This window comes from Balaenoptera borealis (assembly GCF_965194805.1).
Source record: "Balaenoptera borealis genome assembly, chromosome: 20".
NCBI classification, from domain to species: domain Eukaryota; kingdom Metazoa; phylum Chordata; class Mammalia; order Artiodactyla; family Balaenopteridae; genus Balaenoptera; species Balaenoptera borealis.
This window is the reverse complement of record NC_138879.1, coordinates 44,151,938-44,174,818: the sequence shown is the minus strand read 5'-3', so window position 1 is coordinate 44,174,818 and position 22,881 is coordinate 44,151,938. Positions and strand designations below refer to the sequence as shown.

Sequence of the window (22,881 nt, the reverse complement as noted above, 5' to 3'; positions counted from 1 at the left end):
CATATCCTCATCAACATTTGTTATTTGTGTTCTTTTGGTTCATTCTGACAGATGTGAGGTGATATCTCATTGTGGTTTTGATTTGCATTTCCCTGATGATTACTGATATTGAGTATCTTTTCATATGCCTGTTGGCCATCTGTATGTTTCTTTGGAAAAATGTGTATTCAGTTCTTTTGCCCATTTTTAAAATCGGGTTGTTTTTTTGATGTTGAGTTGTATGAGCTGTTTATATATGTTGAATATTAATCTCTTATCAGTCATATAGTTTGCAAATATTTTCTCCCATTCAGTAGGCTGTTTTTGCATTTTGTCAATGGTTTCCTTTGTTGTGCAAAAGCTTTTAAGTTTAATTAGGTCCCATTTGTTTATTTTTGCTTTTATTTCCTTTGCTTTAGGAGACAGATCTAAAAAAATACTGCTACCATTTATATCAAAGAGTGTTCTGCTTATGTTTTCCTCTAGAAGATTTATGGTTTCTGGCCTTATATATTTAAGTCTTTAATCCATTTTGAGTTTATTGTTGTATATGGTGTTAGAGAATGTTCTAATTTCATTCTTTGACATGTAGCTGTCCAGTTTCCCCAGCACCACTTACTTTCTTCCATTGTTTTTTTTTTAAATTAATTAATTAACTTATTTTTGGCTGCATTGGGTCTTCGTTGCTGCGCACGAGCTTTTCTCTAGTTGCGGCGAGCTGGGGCTACTCTTCATTGCGGTGCCCGGGCTTCTCACTGTGGTGGCTTTTCTTGTTGCGGAGCACGGGCTCTAGCCACACAGGCTTCGGTAGTTGTGGCACATGGGCTCAGTAGTTGTGGCTCACGGGCTCTAGAGCGCAGGCTCAGTAGTTGTGGTGCACGGGCTTAGTTGCTCCCCGGCATGTGGGGTCTTCCTGGACCAGGGCTCGAACCCATGTCCCCTGCATTGGCAGGTGGATTCTTAACCACTGCGCCACCAGGGAAGGCCAGTATGGTCATTTTAACAGTATTGATTCTTCCAATCCAAGAACACGGTGTATCTTTCCATCTGTGTGTTGTCTTCAGTTTCTTTGATCAGTGTCTTATAGTTTTCAGAGTATAGGTCTTTTGCCTCCTTAAGTAGGTTTATTCCAGGGTATTTTATTTTATTTTATTTTTTTGATGCGATGGTAAATGGGAATTGTTTCCTTAATTTCTCATTCTGGTAGTTCGTATTTAGTGTATAGACATGCAACAGATTTCTGTATATTAATTTTGCATCCTGCAACTTTACTGAATTCATTGATGAGCTCTAATAGTTTTTTGGTAGTGTCTTTAGGATTTTCTATGTATAGCGTCACGTCATCTGCAAACAGTGACAGTTTTACTTCTTCCTTTGCAATTTGGATTTCTTTTAGTTCTTTTTCTTCTCTGATTGCCGTGGCTAGGATTTCCAAAACTATGTCATATAAAAGTGGCAAGAGTGGACATCCTTGTCTTGTTCCTGATCTTACAAGGAAATGCTTTCAGCTTTTCACCATCGAGTATGATGTTAGCTGTGGGTTTGTTGCATATGGCCTTTATTATGTCGAGGTATGTTCCTTCTGTGCCCACTTTCCGGAGAGTTATTATCATAAATGGATGTTGAATTTTATCAAAAGCCTTTTCTGCATCTATTGAGATGATCATATGATTTTTATTCTTCAGTTTTGTTAATGTGGTGTATTACATTGATTGATTTGTGGATATAAAAAAAAATCCTTGCATCCTTGGGATAAATCCCACTTGATCATGGTGTGTGATCTTTTTTTTTTTTATTATTAATTATTTATTTATGGCTGTGTTGGGTCTTCATTTCTGTGCGAGGGCTTTCTCTAGTTGCAGCGAGCAGGGGCCACTCTTCATCGCGGTGCACGGGCCTCTCACTATCGTGGCCTCTCTTCTTGCGGAGCACAGGCTCCAGACATGTGGGCTCAGCAATTGTGGCTCACGGGCCTAGTCGCTCCGCAGCATGTGGGATCTTCCCAGACCAGGGCTCGAACCCATGTCCCCTGCATTGGCAGGCAGATTCTCAACCACTGCACCACCAGGGAAGCCCTGTGATCTTTTAATGTATTGTTGAATTCATTTTGCTAATATTTGGTTGAGAATTTTTACATCTGTGTTCATCAATGATATTGGCCTGTAATTTTCTTTTTTGTCATAGCTTTGTCTCATTTTGGTATCAGGGTGATGGTGACCTCGTAGAATGAGTGAGGAAGCATTCCTTCCTGTGCAATGTTTTGCAATAGTTTGAGAAGGATAGGTGTTAACTCTTCACTAAATGGTAAAATTCACCTGTGAAGCCATCTGGTCCTGAACTTTTGTTTGTTGAGAATTTTTTTTATTTTGATTCAGTTTCATTACTGGTAATTGGTCTGTTCATATTTTCTATATCTTCTTGATTTAGTCTTGGAGACTACATTTCTAGGGATTTGTTTTTTTCTCAGGTGTCCATTTTATTGGCATATAATTGTTCATAGTAATCTCTTATGATCATTTGTATTTCTGTGGTATCAGTTGTAACTTTTCCTTTTTCATTTCTGATTTTATTCTTTTAGGCCCTCTCCCGTTTTTTCTTGATGAGGCTGGCTAAAGGTTTATCAATTTTGTTTATCTTTTCAAAGAACTGCTCTTAGTTTCATTGATCTTTTCTATTGCTTTTTTAGTCTCTGTTTCACTTACTTCTGCTCTGATCTTTATGATTTTTCTTCTACTAACTTTGGGTTTTGTTTGTTCTTCTTTTTCTCGTTCCTTTAGGTGTAAGTTTAACTTGCTTATTTCAGATTTTTCTTGTTTCCTGTGCTAGGCTTCCTCTTAGAACTGAGGTAATCTTCTCTCTTAGAACTGCTTTTGCTGCATCTCATAGATTTTCGTGGATCGTCGTGTTTTCATTTTCATTTGTCTGCAGGTATCTTTGTTTCCTCTTTGATTTCTTCAGTAACCCATTGGTTGTTTAGTAGCATATTGTTTAGCCTCCATATGTTTGTGTTTTTTGTAGTTTGTTTCTTGTAGTTGGTGTCTAGTCTCATAGTGTTGTGGTTGGAAAAGATGCTTGATATGATTTCAGTTTTCTTAAGTTTACTGAGACTTGTTTTGTGGCCTAACATGTGATCTATCCTGGAGAATGTTCCATGTACACTTGGAAAAGAGTGTGTATTCTGCCACTTTTGGATGGAATGTTTTCTACATATCTGTTAGTTGATATCGACTAATGTGTTGTTTAAGGCCAGTGTTTCGTTATTGGTTTTCCGTCTGGATGATCTGTCCGTTGATGTAAATGGTGTGTTAAAATCACCTACTATTATTATGTTCCTGTCAGTTTCTCCCTTTATGTCTGTTAATATTTGCTTTATGTATTTAGGTGGTCCTATGTTGGATGATAAAGAGAGACATCTCATTATTGCAGAGGGTTCTAATCCATCCAGAAGATAAAACTTTATATGAGTCTAATAACAAAGATTTAAAATATATAAAGCAAAAATATAAAATTTCTAAATATATAAAGACATGTAAAGTAAAAGGAGAGATAGACAAATACAGTTATAGTGGGATACTTGAGCATACTTTTCTCAGTATCTGACAGAATAAGCAAGCAAACAAATAGGGTAGAAGATCTGAACAACATGGTTATCAGATTTGACCTATTTGACACTTACAGAGCACTGCATTCAATAAATGCATTTTCTTTTCAAGTACATGTGGAACATTTAGTATATCTTGAGCATAATGCAAGTCTCAACAAATTTTGAAGGATTGAAATTACCCAAAATTTTTTTTATGACTACATTGAAATTAAGCTAGATAGCAGATAACAAAAAGGTTTATGAAAGATCAAATGACTATACAGTTGACGCTTGAACAACATGGGTTTGAACTGTGCAGGTCCAGTTGTACGCAGATTTTTTCAAAAAATATGTTGGAAAACCTTTTGAGTATTTGCGACCATTTGAAAAAACTTGCCGATGAATTGCTAACCTAGAAATATCAAAAAAATTAAGAAAAAGGTATGTCATGACATAAAATATATATGGATACCAGTCTGTATTATCATTTTTTGGGTCATTTATTTATTTTACACTTTTTTACTTTTTTTAATTGAAATATAGTTGATTTACAATGTTGTGTTAATTTCTACTGTACAGCAAGGTGATTCAGTTATACATATATATACATTCTTTTTTTTAATGTTCTTTTCTGTTACGTTTTAATCACAGAATATTGAATGTAGCTCCCTGTGCTATACAGTAAGACCTTGTTTATCCATATATTATCATTTATAAATCTATTATAAAAAGTTGAAATTTATCAAAACTTACACACACACTTACAGACTGTACATGGCATCTTTCACAGTCAAAAGAAATATAAACAAATGTACAGATGCAGTATTAAATCATAACTGCATAAAATCAAGTAGTACATACTGTACTACTGTAATAATTTCATAACTGCATTTTGTTACTATTTTGGTGAGCTCAAGTGTCATGAGTATCCACTTAAAATGCTATGTGAGGCTCATAGTCTCTGCATGAGCAGTTTATCTCTCCAGTAAATTGTGTATCAGTAAAAAGCGATCTCTTGTGGTTCTCGTGTATTTTTCATCATTTTTAGTGCAGTAACATACTTTGAATAACACCATGTGACCCATATGAAGTGCCACTAGTGATGAACGCAGAAGTCATGACATTACAAGAAGTTGAATTGTTTGATATGTGCTGTAGATTGTAGACAGCTGCGGTTGTCTGCCATTTCAAGATAAATGAATCCAGCGTAAGGACTATTGGTTGGAGGGGGGAATGGAAATTCATGAAGCTGTTGCTGCAGATACTCCAGGTGGCATGAAACCTTGCACTTTTTGTGAAATATCTTTTTATCTTGTATTGAAAAGGCAGCTTTTATGTGGGTGCAGGATTGCTATAAGAAAGGTATACCTATTGACTTCAGTATGATTCGAGAAAAAGTGAAGTCTTTATCTGACAATTTGAAGCAAAAGGAAAGTGAAGGATCTAAAAGCTGGAGAATTTAATGCCAGCAAAGGATCATTTGATAATTTTAGAAAGAGGTTTGGCTTTAAAAATGTCAAGGTAAAGGAGAAGCAGCTTCTTCTGACCAAGAGGCAGCAGATGAGTTCCCAGACGCCATTAAGAAAATCATTGAGGAGAAGGAATGTAAGCCTGAACAGGTTTATAATGCAGATGAAAGTGCCCTACTCTAGAAAAAAATGCCACGAAGGACATTTTAATAAATGTAAGGAAGAGAAGCAAGCACCAGGATTTGTGCAAATGCAGTTGGGTTTATGATCAGAACTGCCCTTATTTATAAAGCTTCTAACTTCCAAGCCTTGAAAGGAAAAGATAGATACCAGTTGCTATTCTTTTGGTTGTACAGCTAGAAAGCCTGCACAGTGAGAACCCTTTTTCTGGATTAGTTCCATCAATGCTTTGTCACTGAAATGAGGAAGTACCTTGCCAGTAAGGGGCTACCTTTTAAAGTTCTTTTGATACTGGACTATGCCCCTGGCCACCCGGAACTCCATGAGTTTAACACTGAAGGTGTCAAAGTGGCCTGATTGCCCCAAATATGTCTCTAATTCAGCCTCTAGATCAAAGGTTCATAAGGACCTTTAAGGCTCGTTACACTCGGTACTCTGTGAAAAGGATTGTCAATGCTATGGAAGAGAATCCAAATAGAGAGAACATCATGAAAGTCTGGAAGGATTACACTATCGAAGATGCCATCATTGTTACAGAAAAAGCTGATTCATCTTGTAAACATGACGTAAACTTACAGTATTGATAAATACAGTACAGTACTATAGATGTTTTTTCTTTATGATTTTTTAACAACATTTTCTTTTTACTAGCTTTATTGTAAGAATATAGTATATAATATATATGACATCCAAAATTTGTGTTAATCGACTATGGTATTGGTAAGGCTTCCAGTCAACAGTAGGCTATTAGTAGTTAAGTTTTTAGAGAGTCAAAAGTTATATGTGCATTTTTTACTGCATGGGGGGGTCAGCACCCCTATCCTCATTGTTCAAGGATCAAACTGTGCTTTGTTTTTACTCATATCCTGCTCGTAAGAAAGTAAATTAGTACAGCCATCATTAAAAATTGTTTTGTAATATATCTACAAAAGCTAAACATATGACTTAGCATTCTTCTCCTAGGTATGTATCCAACAGAAATGTATATGTATGTTTACCAGAAGACACGTACAAAAATATTAATAGCAGCATAATTTGTAGTAGGCAAAAACGCTGGAAACAACTCAAATGTATCAACATTATCATTCCACTTATTAAAGCAATGCAAAAAGAACAAGCTGCCACTAAGTACAAAGCATGGTTGAATCTCACAGACATAATATTGAGTGAAAACAGCCAAACACAAAAGAGAACATGCCGTATGATTCCCTTTATTTATATAAAGTTCAGAAACAGGCAAAAATACCTATGGTGATAGAAGTCAGAACAGTGGCTACCTTTGTCAAGAGCTGATGACCGGAAGGGAATGTGAAAAAGGCTTCTGAGTGTTAATAATGTTGATCTGGGTAATGGTTATATGAGGTATATTCATTTGTGAAATTTCATTGAACTATATATTTAAGATTTGCTGCTTCATTATTTATCATGCTTTATTTTACCAAAAGTGTTTCAGCACTCATTGTTACACTCATTGCTTGTATTTGTGTACATTGCTGTTGGTTCTATAAAACAGTATATACTTTACATTCTTTTTGGAAGGCTATTTGACAGTATTTAGCAGGAGCTATACAGATGTCCATTTTTCTGTCCAAATAATTCCAATCCTGTAATTTTTTAATCCTGTGAATGTAAGTTAAAAGGAAAAAGCTGCACACATATATGCTTATTGCTCTTATTTGTAATAGAACATTAGGAGAATTTTAAATATTCACTAGTAAGAGAATGTGTTAATATTCAATAACAAGAGAATGATATTTCAGTTTGGTGAACTGATTGACATATATACACTAATATGTATAAAATGGATAACTAATAAGAACTTGCTGTATAAAAAAATAAAATAAAATTCAAAAATTCAAAAAAATCCATTAAACCATGCAGATCACATAGCAATATGGAAAAATATTTATGAAATGTCAAATGAGTATACTGTGTTTACAGTTTTGTTAAAATATATGTGGAAAATTTAAAAATGGAAAGGAACATGAAAAGGAAAACATTCATATTAAGGCAGAGAAAAGGCTAACACATTTTCTTTGAATATTTCGAAAAAATGTTTTGTCAAAAATGTTACAGAATTTGCCACTTTAAAGTGTCAGTAAATTGTACTAAATTTTTGCACAACAGTAACAAAATTGAATGTTAATTTGTGCTGTTTTTCCTTGATATGAGAGGTATAACCTATATAATTCTTGAAGATTCTCACAACGAATTGCAGTTTTCACTAAACATCTCAAAATAATTACAGTGAAAGTATTTGAAATAAGAAAATATAGGTCTGGTGTTTATATAATTTATAACTTATGGAGTTACAAAGTTGAACAAGGTTAGAAATTTAGTTATTTTTCCTAATGTGAGGCAGGTTATCATTGCAGCTGTATTTGCAGTTTATGCATTTAATTTGGTTTTAAGAGAAGAAATCACATCTCATTATGTGTTCCAAACAGTGTTTCATTGGAATTTTAATAAAAGGCTTTAAAGAGGAGTAAAGAATCTCCAAATGTGCTGACCAAGGACTGAGAAGAATGTGCAGAGCTCAACAGTGTGCGTCTGGGGGAAATGTTGTGGAACTGGAGTTAGGATAGGGCTGGTTTGAAGGAAGAGTCTAGTTTTACTCTTTATTCCCTTGATGGCATTTATTTATTTAATAGTAGTGTTTTTGTATATTAGTTGTATATTCCTGTTAATGTTCTATGAGCCAAATCCAATTTCAATTCTGTGGTCAATTGAGGTATTTTAGGATGAATAATCTGCTATGAAATACAAAATCTATTTTCCTCCCCCTCTCTCCTTTTTGAAAAATAATTTGTCCTGTCTGTTCCAAAAGAATTTGTGGCAAATAAGATAACTTCTACTTTATCTTATGGCCTAGAAGTAAAATTTTTTTTTTTCAAACTTTATGGACTGACTTTCTTTTTTATTTTTTTATTATTTTTTTTCTTATTAGTCAACCATTTTACACACATTAGTGTATACATGTCAATCCCAGTCAGCCAGTTCATCACACCTCAACCCGCACCCCACTCCGCTTTACCCCCTTGGCGTCCATATGTTTGTTCTCTACTTCTGTGTCTCAATTTCTGCTCTGCAAACCGGTTCATCTGTACCATTTTCTAGGTTCCACATATATGCGTTAATATACGATATTTGTTTTTCTCTTTCTGACTTACTTCACTCTGTATGACAGTCTCTAGATGCATCCACGTCTCTACAAATGACCCAATTTCGTTCCTTTTTATGGCTGAGTGATATTCCATTATATATATGTACCACATCTTCTTTATCCATTCATCTGTCGATGGGCATTTAGGTTGCTTCCATGACCTGGCTGTTGTAAATAGTGCTGCAATGAACATTGGGGTGCGTGTGTCTTTTTAAATTGTGCTTTTCTCTGGGTATATGCCCAGTAGTGGGATTGCTGGGTCATATGGTAATTCTATTTTTACTTTTTTAAGGAACCTCCATACTGTTCTCCATAGTGGCTGTATCAATTTACATTCCCACCAACAGTGCAAAAGGGTTTCCTTTTCTCCACACCCTCTCCAGCATTTGTTGTTTGTAGATTTTCTGATGATGCCCATTCTAACTGGTGTGAGGTGGTACTTCATTGTAGTTTTTTTTTTTTTTTTAAAATATTTATTTATTTATTTTTGGCTGTGTTGGATCTTCGTTTCTGTGCGAGGGCTTTCTCTAGTTGTGGCAAGCGGGGGCCGCTCTTCATCGTGGTGCACGGGCCTCTCACTATCGCGGCCTTTCCTATTGCAGAGCACAGGCTCCAGACGCACAGGCTCAGTAGCTGTGGCTCACGGGCCCAGTTGCTCCGTGGCATGTGGGATCTTCCCAGACCAGGGCTCGAACCCGTGTCCCCTGCATTGGCAGGCAGCTTCTCAACCACTGCGCCACCAGGGAAGCCCCCTTCATTGTAGTTTTGATTTTCATTTCTCTAATAATTCGTGATGTTGAGCAGCTTTTCATGTGCTTCTTGGCCATCGGTACGTCTTCTTTGGAGAAATGTCTGTTTAGGTCTTCTGCCCATCTTTGGATTGGGTTGGTTGTTTTTTTAATACTGAGCTGCATGAGCTGTTTATATATTTTGGAGATTAATCCTTTGTCCGTTGATTTGTTTGCAAATATTTTCTCCCATTCTGTGGGTTGTCATTTCGTCTTGTTTGTAGTTTCCTTTGCTTTGCAAAAGGTTTTAAGTTTCATTAGGTCTCATTTGTTTATTTTTGTTTTTATTTCCATTACTCTAGGAGGTGGATCAAAAAAGATCTTGCTGTGATTTAGGTCAAAGAGTGTTCTTCCTATGTTTTCCTCTAAGAGTTTTATAGTGTCTGGTCTTACATTTAGGTCTCGAATCCATTTTGAGTTTATTTTTGTGTATGGTGTTAGGGAGTGTTCTAATTTCATTCTTTTACATGTAGCTGTCCAGTTTTCCCAGCACCACTTATTGAAAAGACTGTCTTTTCTCCATTGTATATCCTTGCCTCCTTTGTCATAGATTAGCTGACCATATGTGCGTGGGTTTATCTCTGGGCTTTCTATCCTGTTCCATTGATCTATATTTCTGTTTTTGTGCCAGTACCATATTGTCTTGAGGTAAAATATTTTTGTGTGTATTAGTTTTGGAGAGATCTCCTTACTTGGGAATTATTTTTGTTTTCCATAGAGTTCTTTGATACTTATTGAAATTATTTTGTTTGTGTCTTAAAGAAGTTTTTACACATGTATATTGCTCTTCTGAATTCATCAGTATATAACTTATGTGTATATGCCATTTAAAGTAAGACTGATAGGAATAAAGTAACTTCATTTTTTATATATATACATTATATATATATAATACATATAATCCCCTAGAGATTTTGGTTCTTCAGAGTTTTTCTGTTGTGCCCTATACTGTGTGTTGAGGCTACAATTAAGTAGCTCAGTTTGTTAGCATTTGTAAAATAAATACTCCAGTGTTATGTTTACCAAAACTCTTTTCAATAAGTCTTCTCTTTCTCTTTTTTAAAAATTCAGGCTCTGTTGGTTCTTCATCAGTTAGATAGCATTGATTTGTGGAATCCTGATGCTCCTGTAGAAACATTTTGGGAAATCAGGTATATGCACTGTTATTTTTTAATTCAATTTAAAGTTTTATTTTGTATTTTTTGTCTTTGAATATTAACTCTGTAGTACTTAGTTTATTATAGAACTTCATTCATTTATACCTCCAGAGGTTTTATGAGTTTGTATTTTATTTGACTTGAAATTATTAGATTATTTCTTGTTTTAACTGTAAGAACATTGTCACAGCAGTTTAGAAAATAAATTTTTAAAAATTGTGCTAAATTTCATTATCTAAACATAAGTACTGTTATTTGGTATGTTCTCTTCTATTTCGGATTTTTATGTGGTTACAACTGTGTTTTAAATTGATTTTTACAGTTATAAGCTTAGAGTATTAAAATTTTGTAATGTTAATAGTTTATTTCAGTTTTCTAAACTGTGATCTTTCATACATTTTCGATAATACCAGTGTTTTTGGTGGATGAATTAATACTGAATATCTGCTTAGAAGGCAAAATATATATAAATTTTATAATTTATTTCCTTGGTTATATAAATTATTACCTTTCAGTGAGCACAGAGGTAACACATTGAGGAAAATGTAAGTGTGTAAGCCTCAGGTTTTGTCATTTTCTTATAATAGAAGTGGGTACACCAAGTCACTTGGCATCTGAGTTAAATCCTAGACTCTGAAGCAATGCTTTTTGATAGTAATATAATGTGAACCATATATGTAATTTAAAATTTTCTAGTTACCACGTTCAAAAGTAAAAAGAAACAGGTAAAATTAATTTTAATAGTATATTTTTTAACCCAGTATATATATAATATTTTTCAACATGTAATTAATATAAAAGTTATTAATAAGATATTTTACATTCTTTTTTTAATAAAGTCTTCAAAATTTATTATGTTTCATACTTACAGGACGTCTTAATTTAGACAAGCCATATTTCAAGGGCTCAGTAGCCACATGTGGCTGGCTAGTGGCTATTGTGTTGGACAGTGCAGCTCTAGAGTAGGAATAAGGAAACTTTTTCTCTAAAGGGCCAGGTAGTCAATATTTTAGGCTTTGTGAGCCAGGTAGTGTCTTTTATAACTATTCATTTCTGCTGGTGGGACATGAAAGCAGCCATAGACCATATGTAAATGAATGAGTGGGGTGTGACCATGTTCCACTAAAACTTTATTTACGAAGGCAAATGATGGACTGGATTTGGCCTGCAGGCAGTCATTTGCAGACCCCTGCTCTAGAGCATTACGTTCACATACAGTCTGTGCTGTGCACCTGGTCTATAATTTTTTCTTGAGTCTTCTGCAAGGATGAGATGCATGGATGAAACAGCTGGGAGTTGGGAGAGTAGGGGGCTTAGAAGTACTTGCTTTTTTTTTTTTTTTTTTTTTAACGTAATCCGTATACTTACATCCTTTGATGATCATGCTATTAACATTTTGATAACCATTTCTCTAAAACAAATCCTGGAAAGGAAAATAAGCTTCTCTAGACTTTGTCCATTATTAGAGAATGCCATTCTTATGGACTGATTTTATCTGCATTACGTTGTTTGTTGACAATGCTGGTAACAGTGAACTTTGTTTCTGCAGCTCACAAATGCTTTTTTACATCTGCAAGAAATTAACTAGCCATCAAATGCTTAGTAGCACAGAAATTCTCAAATGGTTGCGGGAAATTTTGATCTGCAGGAATAAATTTCTTCTTAAAAATAAGGTAAGCAAAATGACATCTTTCATAATGGAAGAATATTTGGAATGGTAATGAGAAGAGATTAAGGAAATGTTTATTAGCCAAATTAAGTCCTAATTCAGCTCCTCTCTCCTACAGTCTTCAAGGGAAATTTTGTGCAGAAGACAATGGCTGACAAATCAACTCTTTAAAAATTATTCTGAGCCTTTAGCCTTAAAGCCACAATCCTGATAAAGTCTAGCTGAGTTAATCAGGACTCTGTGGGGCAGTGCTAGGAGGAGTGGGGGCTGCTATAACCAAAGAAGATTGAGTAACAACATAGTCTAGCTCTCCTCTCAAGTTCATACATAAGACTTGAATCCTATGGCTAGGCTAGTCCAGAGAATGTTATCTATCTGTATATGTAAAGAAACTGAAGGGAAGAGATTGAGGGCCCTCAATCTAGGTTTATTTATATTTCTGCGAGAAAGCTTTTACCTCTTGAAAATATCAGGCATCTTCTTCCTTGGGGTTGAGTGAAAAGTTTTGATCCTGAGCTATTGAAGTATGGTGACAAGGTTTTGGGGGCTAGAGAAGAGCCTTAATTTTTTTTTAACATAAAGTTTCTATAATTAGTCAATTAAAAAGTTCTTCTATTACAGCATAGTTTTAGGAGTACTTGATTCAGTGAATTTTTATCCATTTCTAGAATGGATAAAATCTATGAGAAATCTTAAATGTATCAAATGCGTATGCTTTTCAGTGTACCATGCAGCTTGTTAAATTTTCTTTGTTTAGAAATGGGCTAATGGTAAGTTGGATTTATTTATATCTGGCTTATCTTAATGTGTTAATATCGTGGAATTTGGCATTATTCCAAAGATAAGGAACAAGATGTTTCATGTTTCATGCCCTTGCCTGTGGTATAATTCTCTGGAGTTACAAGCATTAGTAATCCAGTAATGAATCTGTAGTCTTCTGGTCAGTGAGGTCACTCTTATATATGGCTTATATACCAGTGTTAATTCTGGTCCAGAGGAACTTAATCTCAAAAGAGTCAACTTCCAGTTATCCTGACTATAGCACAGGATATAAATCTTATGGGAGGCAATCTTAGTCGTTTTTAATTGACCGAGAAGTACATTATATTTTTCATGTGGTAGCTTTATGTTGTTGATGTTTTACTTGTGTCTCTGTTAAACCTAGAAACGTTAATTTACATTTCTAGAATCTGTTGATTCTGATGATTTGAAGAGTGGAAAACTGAGAGGAGTTTCAGAGATATTGAGGAAACATTATTTGTACTATTGGGTTTCTAGTGAATGTTCTTCAATGTGAGGGGAACAGGAGTTGGAAGGAGAGGTTTTCCAGGATAGTCTCAAACAGAAAGACAACTTATGTTAAATATTTATTTCTCTTGGTTATCAGTACTTTGAAAAGGCTTATTTTTTCTTTCTAGCAAGCAGATAGAAGTTCCTGTCACTTTCTCTTCCTTTATGGAGTAGGATGTGATGTTCCTTCAAGTGGAAATCCCAGTCAGGTGTCCATGGATCATGAGGAATTACTACGTACTTGTACTCCTGGAACCTCTCTCCGAAAGGGAAAAGGAAATTCATCCATGGTAAGGAGTTTCTTTTGTAGTTTTCTTGTATCGTCATCTGTGCTCTGTATTTTTTTCCGAATGAACTTGGGTAAATTTCAACTAGGTAATATAGCATAGTGAAGAACTGCTTAGCTTGTAGTTCTGTTACTGCTCTTTGTGGACCCTCAGGCAAGTTCCTAACATCTCTGTGATTCAGTTCCTTGACTTTAAAATGGGGATAATAATAATTTCTGCCCCAGAATTGTTGTGAGGATTAAATGAGATTATGTGTAAACAGCACTTGATTTTTTGACACTTTTAAGCTTTAACTGATAACTATAATTATTATAACTCTCTATCCCATAAGAAAGACCATTCATACCCCAGAAGTTTAAAAGTTCTGTGAACTAAAAAGAGTACAGATTTACTGGGGAAAAAAGCATGTTGCTTGATGTTATGCGTAAGTGTTTTCATGACTTCTGTGTCCATAATTCCCTTTAAAAATAAATCATAATACAAGTGAAAATATCAAATGATTAGAGTTTCTTTTTCAGACCAAAGCTTTTTTTTTTTTTTTTTGTGCTTCAAAAAACAATATTGTTTTATTCCTACCAGCAGGAGTGGCCTGCATGGGGTGGTGGGTGCACCGGGCTCAGGGTATGTGTGGGCTGTGAGGGTTGGATGATAATTGGGAGGCTGAAGGAAAGGGAGTGGGGCTGGAGGCCAGGCCCAAAGGCTCCTCCGATTTACTTGTGGGAAGAGGCACACTTCTTAATAAAGGAGTCATGGCAAGCTAGGGCCAGGCCGCCAATAAGATTAAGAAATTCTTGGAAATCTAGCTGTCCATCACAGTCGAGGTCCAGCTTCTTCATCATGCGGTCAAGGACACCAGGGTCCTTCTGGTTCTTTGTGAAGGCACCCAGCTCTGTATTCATGAAGATAAGGAACTCGGCCTTGGAGAGTTTGCAGTTGTCACCGTCCCTTCCAGCATGCTTTTGGAAAACAGCAATCAGAGACTCGATGCACCGTTCAGTCTCTGTAGGGCTGGATGTTTTTGCCATGTTCGGAGAGGAGCGAAGCACAGGGCTGCGAGCGAGGAGCGGCGAGGCGTGAACCAAAGCTTTTTTTTAATCCATAATTTACAACATAATCTTCAGTTGAAGGAAAAAAAAACAACTACTAAGCAGTGTGGTATTTACTCTTGTCTTACCTGCAGAATTTGCATTCATTTTGTAAATGAGGATTTCTCTATTCCGTGTTTTGGGAATATGTTATCCAGAGCCCAATGTATCTTCTACAGTAATGTTCAGTTCTTATTCATGTCCTTTGTTAAGTCAGTTTTGCAGCATGATTATTTTATTTCTTTCCTCAGGGTGGATAGAATTTCATGTTACTTCCTCTTCCTTTGTCGTTTATGATTGACTGAGAAGTGTATTATATTTTTCATTGAGTAGATTTATGTTGTGCCTGTTTTATTTGTGTTCATATTAGACTTAATCTACATTTCTGGGATCTGGAAAGGATACCTATTCTAGTTGAAATTGAACAGATAGTAGTATTGTGTTGGTCCAAATAATCTGAGTTCTCATTCAGGCGAGATATTTTGAGGTTTGAAAATCCTATCATGGTTAAAGGGGAAAAGCTCTTGTGGGTTATTGTATGCAGACGTACCTGGTACACAGCTTGTTGTATTATTGGGTTTTGTAAGTAAAATTATGTAAGTTGCAAATATTTGCCTCCCACTCCTGACTCCAGGATAGCGCAGCAGGCTACAGCGGAACCCCGCCGATATGCCGACAAGCCCAGACCAAACTGGAAGTGGCCCTGTACATGTTTCTGTGGAGCCCTGACACCGAAGCTGTTCTGGTTGCCATGTCCTGTTTTCGTCACCTCTGTGAGGAAGCGGATATCCGTTGTGGGGTGGATGAAGTGTCAGTGCACAACTTCTTGCCCAACTATAACACATTCATGGAGTTTGCCTCTGTCAGCAATATGATGTCAACAGGTAAATCATGGGTAATGTTTTTTTACTCAGTCTGCCTTGAATCACGTGACGTCTGATTGCTCTAGGAACATAGGAATGTATTTAAGATTACCACTTTGTAAGTTTACAGGGCTAATTCAGATAGCTTACCTGAAATCCTTTTCTGCACAAGGTAAGGTGAAAGTAAATAGTATCTGAAATAAGTTGTTAATTTCTCACTGAGTTTTTAATATGCCATATACATTTGTTTAAAAACTGGCAGTATAAATTGCTTTCGGTTATAGAGTATATAATTTACTCTGCCGGAACTGTATGTAGTGAAGTTTTAAAAACATTGGCACATATTATGAGTAAGTTTAGGTGGGAGTAGCTATTTTAGGCTGTGGACATTGTGGAGTCCCAGTTAAGTGCCCCTTTCCTGTGAGGCTGGTAAAAGGAAGTGTTCACCTTTATCATTTGAAGTATTCATTCCACTCCTCCTATTCTGCCTTTGGGTTGGCCTTGCCAGGTTCTCCGTTGGCAAGCAGGGCTCTAAGTGCAGTAGGTTGATCTGTTGTTGTCTTTGCTTAGGAAGAGCAGCACTTCAGAAAAGAGTTATGGCATTACTACGGCGAATTGAGCATCCCACTGCAGGAAACACTGAGGTATGCCCTTGGCAACAGAAATATCCCTCTCAGGCCCCCACCCTCAATCTTAGAAGCCTTGTGTTATGCGTATGTGACCAGGAATAGCTTTTGAAGCAAATCTAAGATATGTGCATATTACAAGTAGGATATTATAATATGCACCAGGTTTGAGACCTGCCTATTACTGATTGATTTTTAGCTCTAGGTTTAAAGTTGCTTTCAAGTGGTAATTGCCTTCATTTCAGGCTTGGGAAGATACACATGCAAAGTGGGAACAAGCTACAAAACTAATCCTCAACTACCCAAAAGCCAAAATGGAAGATGGCCAGGTGAGTTTGTGAAGTTGATTTTGTCTATTGATTGATCTCCTAAACATATGTACTTTACTTCATCTTTTGTGAGTGACCTCTTAATGTAATAAGTATGTAGATGTCTTAAGACTGATATGTAGTTGTGGTTAATCTAAACCTGCACTAATATGGTAGCCACTAGCCACTAGTCAAATTAAAGTTTAATTTAAAATGAAAAACAATTAAAATTCAGTTTCTCTGTCATTCAATAGCCACATGTGGAAGTTGACTACTCTATTGGACAGCGTAGATATTAAATGTTTCCATCATTGCAGAAATATTGGACAGCTCTGAGCTAGAGATGATTTATGGTAGGACCATTTCTTTCCCCTCTTTTCTTTCTCTTTCTCCATCAGAGTATTTCACAGAATTTTCAGGAAAGGAGCGACAAAGATAGAGAAAAATAAATTAAAATTGAAACGATACATTTTACTATTTTATTAGGTATTCTAATTAAGGGATCTGGTGGCCAGAAGATTGAACCGTAGGTTAAATGAAGTTTTAAAATTTGGGCATTTCATTCATCAGCTGTAATCATCTGTTACCCTGGACATTTACAATTGATATTTCTGTATGTTTGATTTGTAATGGCCATATTGTTCTCATTATTAGGTGTTTTAGAAAAACTCATTAGTCTCCCATTGTTTTTTTCTTGTCATGCTTAATTAGAACAAGAAAAAAAGTTATGTTTTTGTGAAGCAAAAATCTGTACCTAATATCATTATTGGGAGAGGGACACGTGGCTTTAAACTGAAAGCTTTTTTTTTTTTTGGTAGCTGTTTTGTTGAGATATAATTCACATACCATAAAATTCACCTGTTTAAAAGGTATGATTCAGTGGTTTTTAGTATATGCAGAGTTGTGCAGCCACCACCGCAATTTAATAAAAACCCACACCCGTTAGCTATCATTCCCTAACCTTCCCCGGCACCTCTGCCGCCAGCCCTCAGCCCTAGGCAACCACTAAGCTACTTTCTGTCTGAGTAGACTTGCCAATTCTGGACATTTCATATAAATGGAATCACGCAACATGTGGTCTCTAGTGACTGGTTTCTTTCACTTGGCATAATGTTTGCAAGGTTCATTCATGTAAATCACAGCTTTTTAAAAGAAATTTGATATCCTGTGTTGATTATATTAGTCTATGATAAAAATATTTTAGTGGCTCTTTAAAAATGTATATGATAATCTTAAGTTTGGGTTTTTTTACTTAAAAAATTTTTTTTGCATCTTTCGCATAGTTTTTTAAAATTGAAGTATACATTCAAAAATATGTGTAAATCAAAGTGACAGTGCAAAATATTAGGAGGTGAACATACCTGTGCAACCAGCACCCACATCAAGAAAGAAATCATTACCAGCATCCCAGAAGCTTTCATTGTGCCCCTTCCAGTCACTAATGACCAAGAGTAACCATTATCCTGATTGAATACAGTCATTTTCCTGTTGTTAAACTTATATAAACAGAGCAGTAGAAGTATACTCTAATATCTGGCTTCTTTCACTTAACATAATGTTTGTGAGATTCAGCCACACTATTTCGTGCAGTTGTAGTTCATTTATTATTATTGCAATATATTATTTTGTTTAACAGTCCTCAATTTAATTTTTCTTTTCTATTCTTTTTTGGCATTGGATAGTTATACAACGACTAGTTATTTTGAATAGTGCTGCTATGAACATTCTTGAATGTGTCTTTTGCTGACCTTATAGATGTTATTTCTGTAAGGCACACACTTAACAGTGGAATTGCTGGGTCACAGGGTATGCAGATGCACATATGGGGAATATAAATGGATATAATCACATTAAAAAACTGTTTGACAGTTTCACAAAAACTTTTAAAAGATAACTAACATTTTAAAATGAACTGCCATAATATCTGTGTAAATGATCAAATATCATCCAGCCATGAAAAGCATTCCTTTTAAAGAGTATATACAAAATGAGGGAATTGATCCACTAACAGGGGTCTATTATTAGTGGTTTCTTATACCTGCATGAACAAGCAATTTTTCTATTGGGATTGTTCAAATTATAACCCTTTAAAGACCAAAAGTAGGAAATAAAATATTGTACATACTTTTTCTAATTCAACTAGATAAATATTTTGAAGCACTTAAATATTCAATAAAATTAGACATTTATATCAGGCCTGGGCAGAGCTAAGCTGAAAATATATAATATGGTACAATATGATGTAATATAATATATTCAGTTAATAACTGAATTCTCTATGTCAGAGAATGGGACAACATTATCAAAACAGTATAAGACAAGGGAAACCTGAAATTGTACCAGTGGAACAGAATTGAAAATCAAGAAACTTGTGGTAATCATTTGAGCCCCGATAAGAAGTATATAAATATATAGCAGAATTCAAACTAGAGAAGAAACACCAATCTAATTCTTTATGCACTATAAAAGTCAAAACACAAAAGATTCCCCAGATGAAAGAACAGTGTCATAATCAAAATGTTTATATTTCAGCTTCAGTTTAACGTCACTTATTTAGCTTCTTTTATATACACTGTGACACAGTTTAAGAACATTTAACTGTAATTTGAAACCAGAGTAATCACCACTATGTTCCCAGAGTCAAGAAGAGAATAAGTATTACTATTACTCTTTTGTTTCTGTTGGAGATGATCTAATCAAGAAAAGTGCCGAAAAGTTCTGATAAAAGCAAGACAGTGATAAAATATTGGGTTGGCCAAAAAGTTCGTTGGGTTTTAAGGACATTTTTCATTTTCACCAAGAACTTTATTGAACAACATATTCATTAACCGAACAAACTTTTTGACCAGCCCAGTATGAACCCTGTAAGGGAAGTCTTTAAACCTAATATGAAAACCACAATTACTAAAAAATAGGTTGATAATGGTACATTAAATGCTATGAATTCACCACACCTAGTTGATAAGAATACACAAAATGAACTTTGACTACTGCATAAAAAATTTTTAAATTCCTATTTACCTGTTGTTTCCTAAATTTTCAAGGCAACCTTCAATGAATCTCATTCAGATCTATCTGTAAACCAACATACTAAGCAACAGAGAAGTTTCTCTGCTTCATTTATTAATCCTTCAGAAAGATTAACTGTATCATCATCTTGGACTGTATCCCACCACAAGGTGTTTTCTTTCTTGCAAACAATATCCAAATTAATGTCTTTCACAGAATTACTGTTGAATTGATGTTTATGAATTATAGGTCCTTGATTAAGATGTTCATGGTAAATAGATGCTACATTGGCAAGATGTTGTTAGAGATGAGATGGTAGCTCTGCCTATGAAATGAATCTGAACTAGCTCCTCTTCACACCCAGATTCTTCACTATCAAAATCAGCCATATTTTTTTCTGATTTTGCACTGACCTGGGAGCTACTGCAACTGACATCATCTGTACTTAGCTTATCATCAGCCACATGCCCATCATGGTAGTGATGACGATGTGGTGGTGGTGGTAGTGATGCTGAATTTAGTGATGCTAAATTGCCGACAAGCAAATAATTCATTTCCAATCGTCTCCCAAGAAAGTCCCCAGTGCGTGTAATACTGCAAGATTCCTGAGATCCTTGTGCTATATGAGCAGCATTCATTTCCTCTGAAATATGTTCTGGGTCTTCAGCGTGTGAACACGCATCCAGCATTTGTATTTGATTATCTACTGATGGCATTGGCTCAGTGTTAAAAAACAGGTCCTTTCCTGTTCCATTGCTTGCTGATGGGCCTTGGGAATCCCCTAAGCAAATGCCTGCTTGACTTTCTAACTTTCTGTTCCAAAGATCCGTACCACAACTACTTTTAAGAGGATTATGACCATGATCTTCATCTTCTTGAAGGGCTTCAAATCTGCAGTGTCTTCTGACTGTACCTCATTGCCAGAGCGCTCAGCTGACTGGCTTGCATTACTAGAATTCACCTCATTGCTAGATCCATTACTATTGCTTCTAGGACCACTGCTTCCATCTTCACCACTGTTGGCAGTTTTGTCAGAACTTCCTTGCTTGGATTTCTTTGTGTCTGAAAGTTGCTGTTGCATCTGTTTCGTTCTGTGTGTAAGTTGCTCATCCATTTCAATATCACTGCCTCCATTCTGATGAGTTTCACTGTTATTGCTGCTTTGAGGACTAACTACAGGTGACCAAGGTGATGGAGCTGGTCTTCTGAGCTCTTCTTCCTCTTTCTTATTTTCAATGGGAAGATTAATAAAGATGCCAAAGAACTGTTTAGGTAGCTGAGCCTTAGCGGCTAATACATTATTCTATAATGCGTTAATTAACATCAATGCCAAGTATAATGTCTGTTCAGTACGAACACTTGGCTGAAGAGCTGAAACCAGATTAAGAAGATGTCTAAGTGGTACTGGATCCAAATTCTTGATGAATAAAGGAAATAAATCAGCATATACCAACTACAGTGTTTTCAGCTGTGCTGCAGCCCAAATGTAGTCAATATGCTAAGTACTCAGTCATCCTTCCGCTGCTAAAAAAAATTCAGTCACTGACAGTGTTTGATAATCTCAGTATGAAATTCAGTCCATATATATGCTCTACAACATTGTTGCTTATAAGCCAGTCTGCAAGTTCTTTCGCAATGGACTTTCTATGGCTGATGCTAGTGACTCATTATTGCATATATCGTTGAAGGTGTGAAGTTGATTCATTATCTGACTGAGCCTAGTCAACCTCTTAGTCAAAATAGATCACGTAAAGTACTTAAATGCAAGATCTAGGCTTACTTTATCAAAGCATAGCGTTGTATCCAATGGTTCTTTCACTGTGCTACACATTAAGTCATCCATATTGTGAGCCCCACTCTGTCTTAACTCCTGATCAGGGAACTTGCATAAATACCTGATAATGTAGGTCCTAAAAGAGGTAATGTGCTACATGACAGCAGAGATATGTAGCCATATTCTAATACTAGATACAACTGTAGTAAATCCATCTGCTGTAAGAAATGGTAAAGTTTTAAGAGTCCCATATTCAAAGCAGTCATTCATGAGAGGTCATTTTCCCCATAAAACAGACATACCTAATGAAACAAATGCAGTGGTACTTCTACATCATCCATGTCACAGATTATCCCTAATATGTTGCTTTCTTAGGTTGATATATCCTCTATAGTTAAGGTGAGTATTATGCTTGCAAGCAGTTGGGAAGTTGAATCTGAAAAATTTTTGCTACACATAGTAAGTTTTTCTTTCTCATCTCTGTTCTGTAAACTAAAAGAACCAGAACTCCTGGAAGAGTCCTCCTCTGTCAGGTTACAAATTCTTTTAGAGTATTATTTTTTTCTATTGACTTTTTATCTTTCTATCCTCCTTCATTACACTCTTTTCTATATTCACTGGTTCTTCCACTTGGTTACTCTCATCTTGCCATGTGGGAATCTGTAAGATCTTCTGTAAGAGCGTATGGAAAAATCCGAATGAACTTTTTGGCCAGCCCAATATGTTAATAGTAGTACAATGTTTACAAAGCTGATCCCAGAGCACTTGAACTTCAGCAATCACTAAGTTATTAAGTGCACACACTACTTGGTTAAAAATCTCCAAATGCTTATATTCCTGGAAGCAGCACAGATATGGCCTCTGTGTCCAGGAATTGATATAAGCAAATGTTTTGAAAGTATGTTCCTTCCTGAACTGCAGTCCATTACCACCTTCTGTATCTGATACTGGATATACGTGTATCACTACCTTCAATTCTGTAACTTAAGACTCATCCATCCTCAAGCAGTAAGATACCTTGATGTGACTAGAAATTACAGAGTGAAGACTTGGATTTTTTAAATGTAAAAAATGTTCTTTTGTCATGGAAGAAATGTTGGATAAAAAGTAATTTGTCAAATCTCTCAACCAATTTAGGTTGAATTCATGCTTTCCATAAAAATTTTGTGTTTAGGCTGCTGAAAGCCTTCACAAGACCATTGTTAAGAGGCGAATGTCTCACGTGAGTGGAGGAGGATCCATAGATTTGTCTGACACGGACTCCCTACAAGAATGGATCAACATGACTGGCTTCCTTTGTGCCCTTGGGGGAGTATGCCTGCAGCAGAGAAGCAATTCTGGCCTGGCAACCTATAGCCCACCCATGGGCCCAGTCAGTGAACGCAAGGGTTCCATGATTTCAGTGATGTCCTCAGAGGGAAACACAGATACACCTGTCAGCAAATTTATGGATCGGCTGCTATCCTTAATGGTCTGTAACCATGAGAAAGTGGGACTTCAAATACGGACCAACGTTAAGGATCTGGTGGGTCTAGAATTGAGTCCTGCTCTTTATCCAATGCTCTTTAACAAACTGAAGAATACCATCAGCAAGTTTTTTGACTCCCAAGGACAGGTAAAGTGTTCTCTGTTTTATTTTTCACCCTTCCCT

General features: G+C 35.9%; 1 protein-coding gene across 9 annotated transcripts in view; it reads left to right on the top strand.

Moving 5' to 3' along the window:
- Positions 1-22,881, top strand: part of NF1 (neurofibromin 1) — a 260,230-nt gene that overhangs the window by 106,605 nt on the left and 130,744 nt on the right. For all 9 annotated transcript variants that reach the window (XM_082371271.1, XM_082371274.1, XM_082371276.1 and 6 more), the window contains 7 exons: positions 10,234-10,313; positions 11,869-11,992; positions 13,407-13,568; positions 15,285-15,534; positions 16,084-16,157; positions 16,385-16,468; positions 22,405-22,845. In XM_082371271.1, coding sequence (XP_082227397.1) covers positions 10,234-10,313; positions 11,869-11,992; positions 13,407-13,568; positions 15,285-15,534; positions 16,084-16,157; positions 16,385-16,468; positions 22,405-22,845 — 1,215 coding nt within the window. The remainder of the gene's footprint in view (positions 1-10,233; positions 10,314-11,868; positions 11,993-13,406; positions 13,569-15,284; positions 15,535-16,083; positions 16,158-16,384; positions 16,469-22,404; positions 22,846-22,881) is intronic.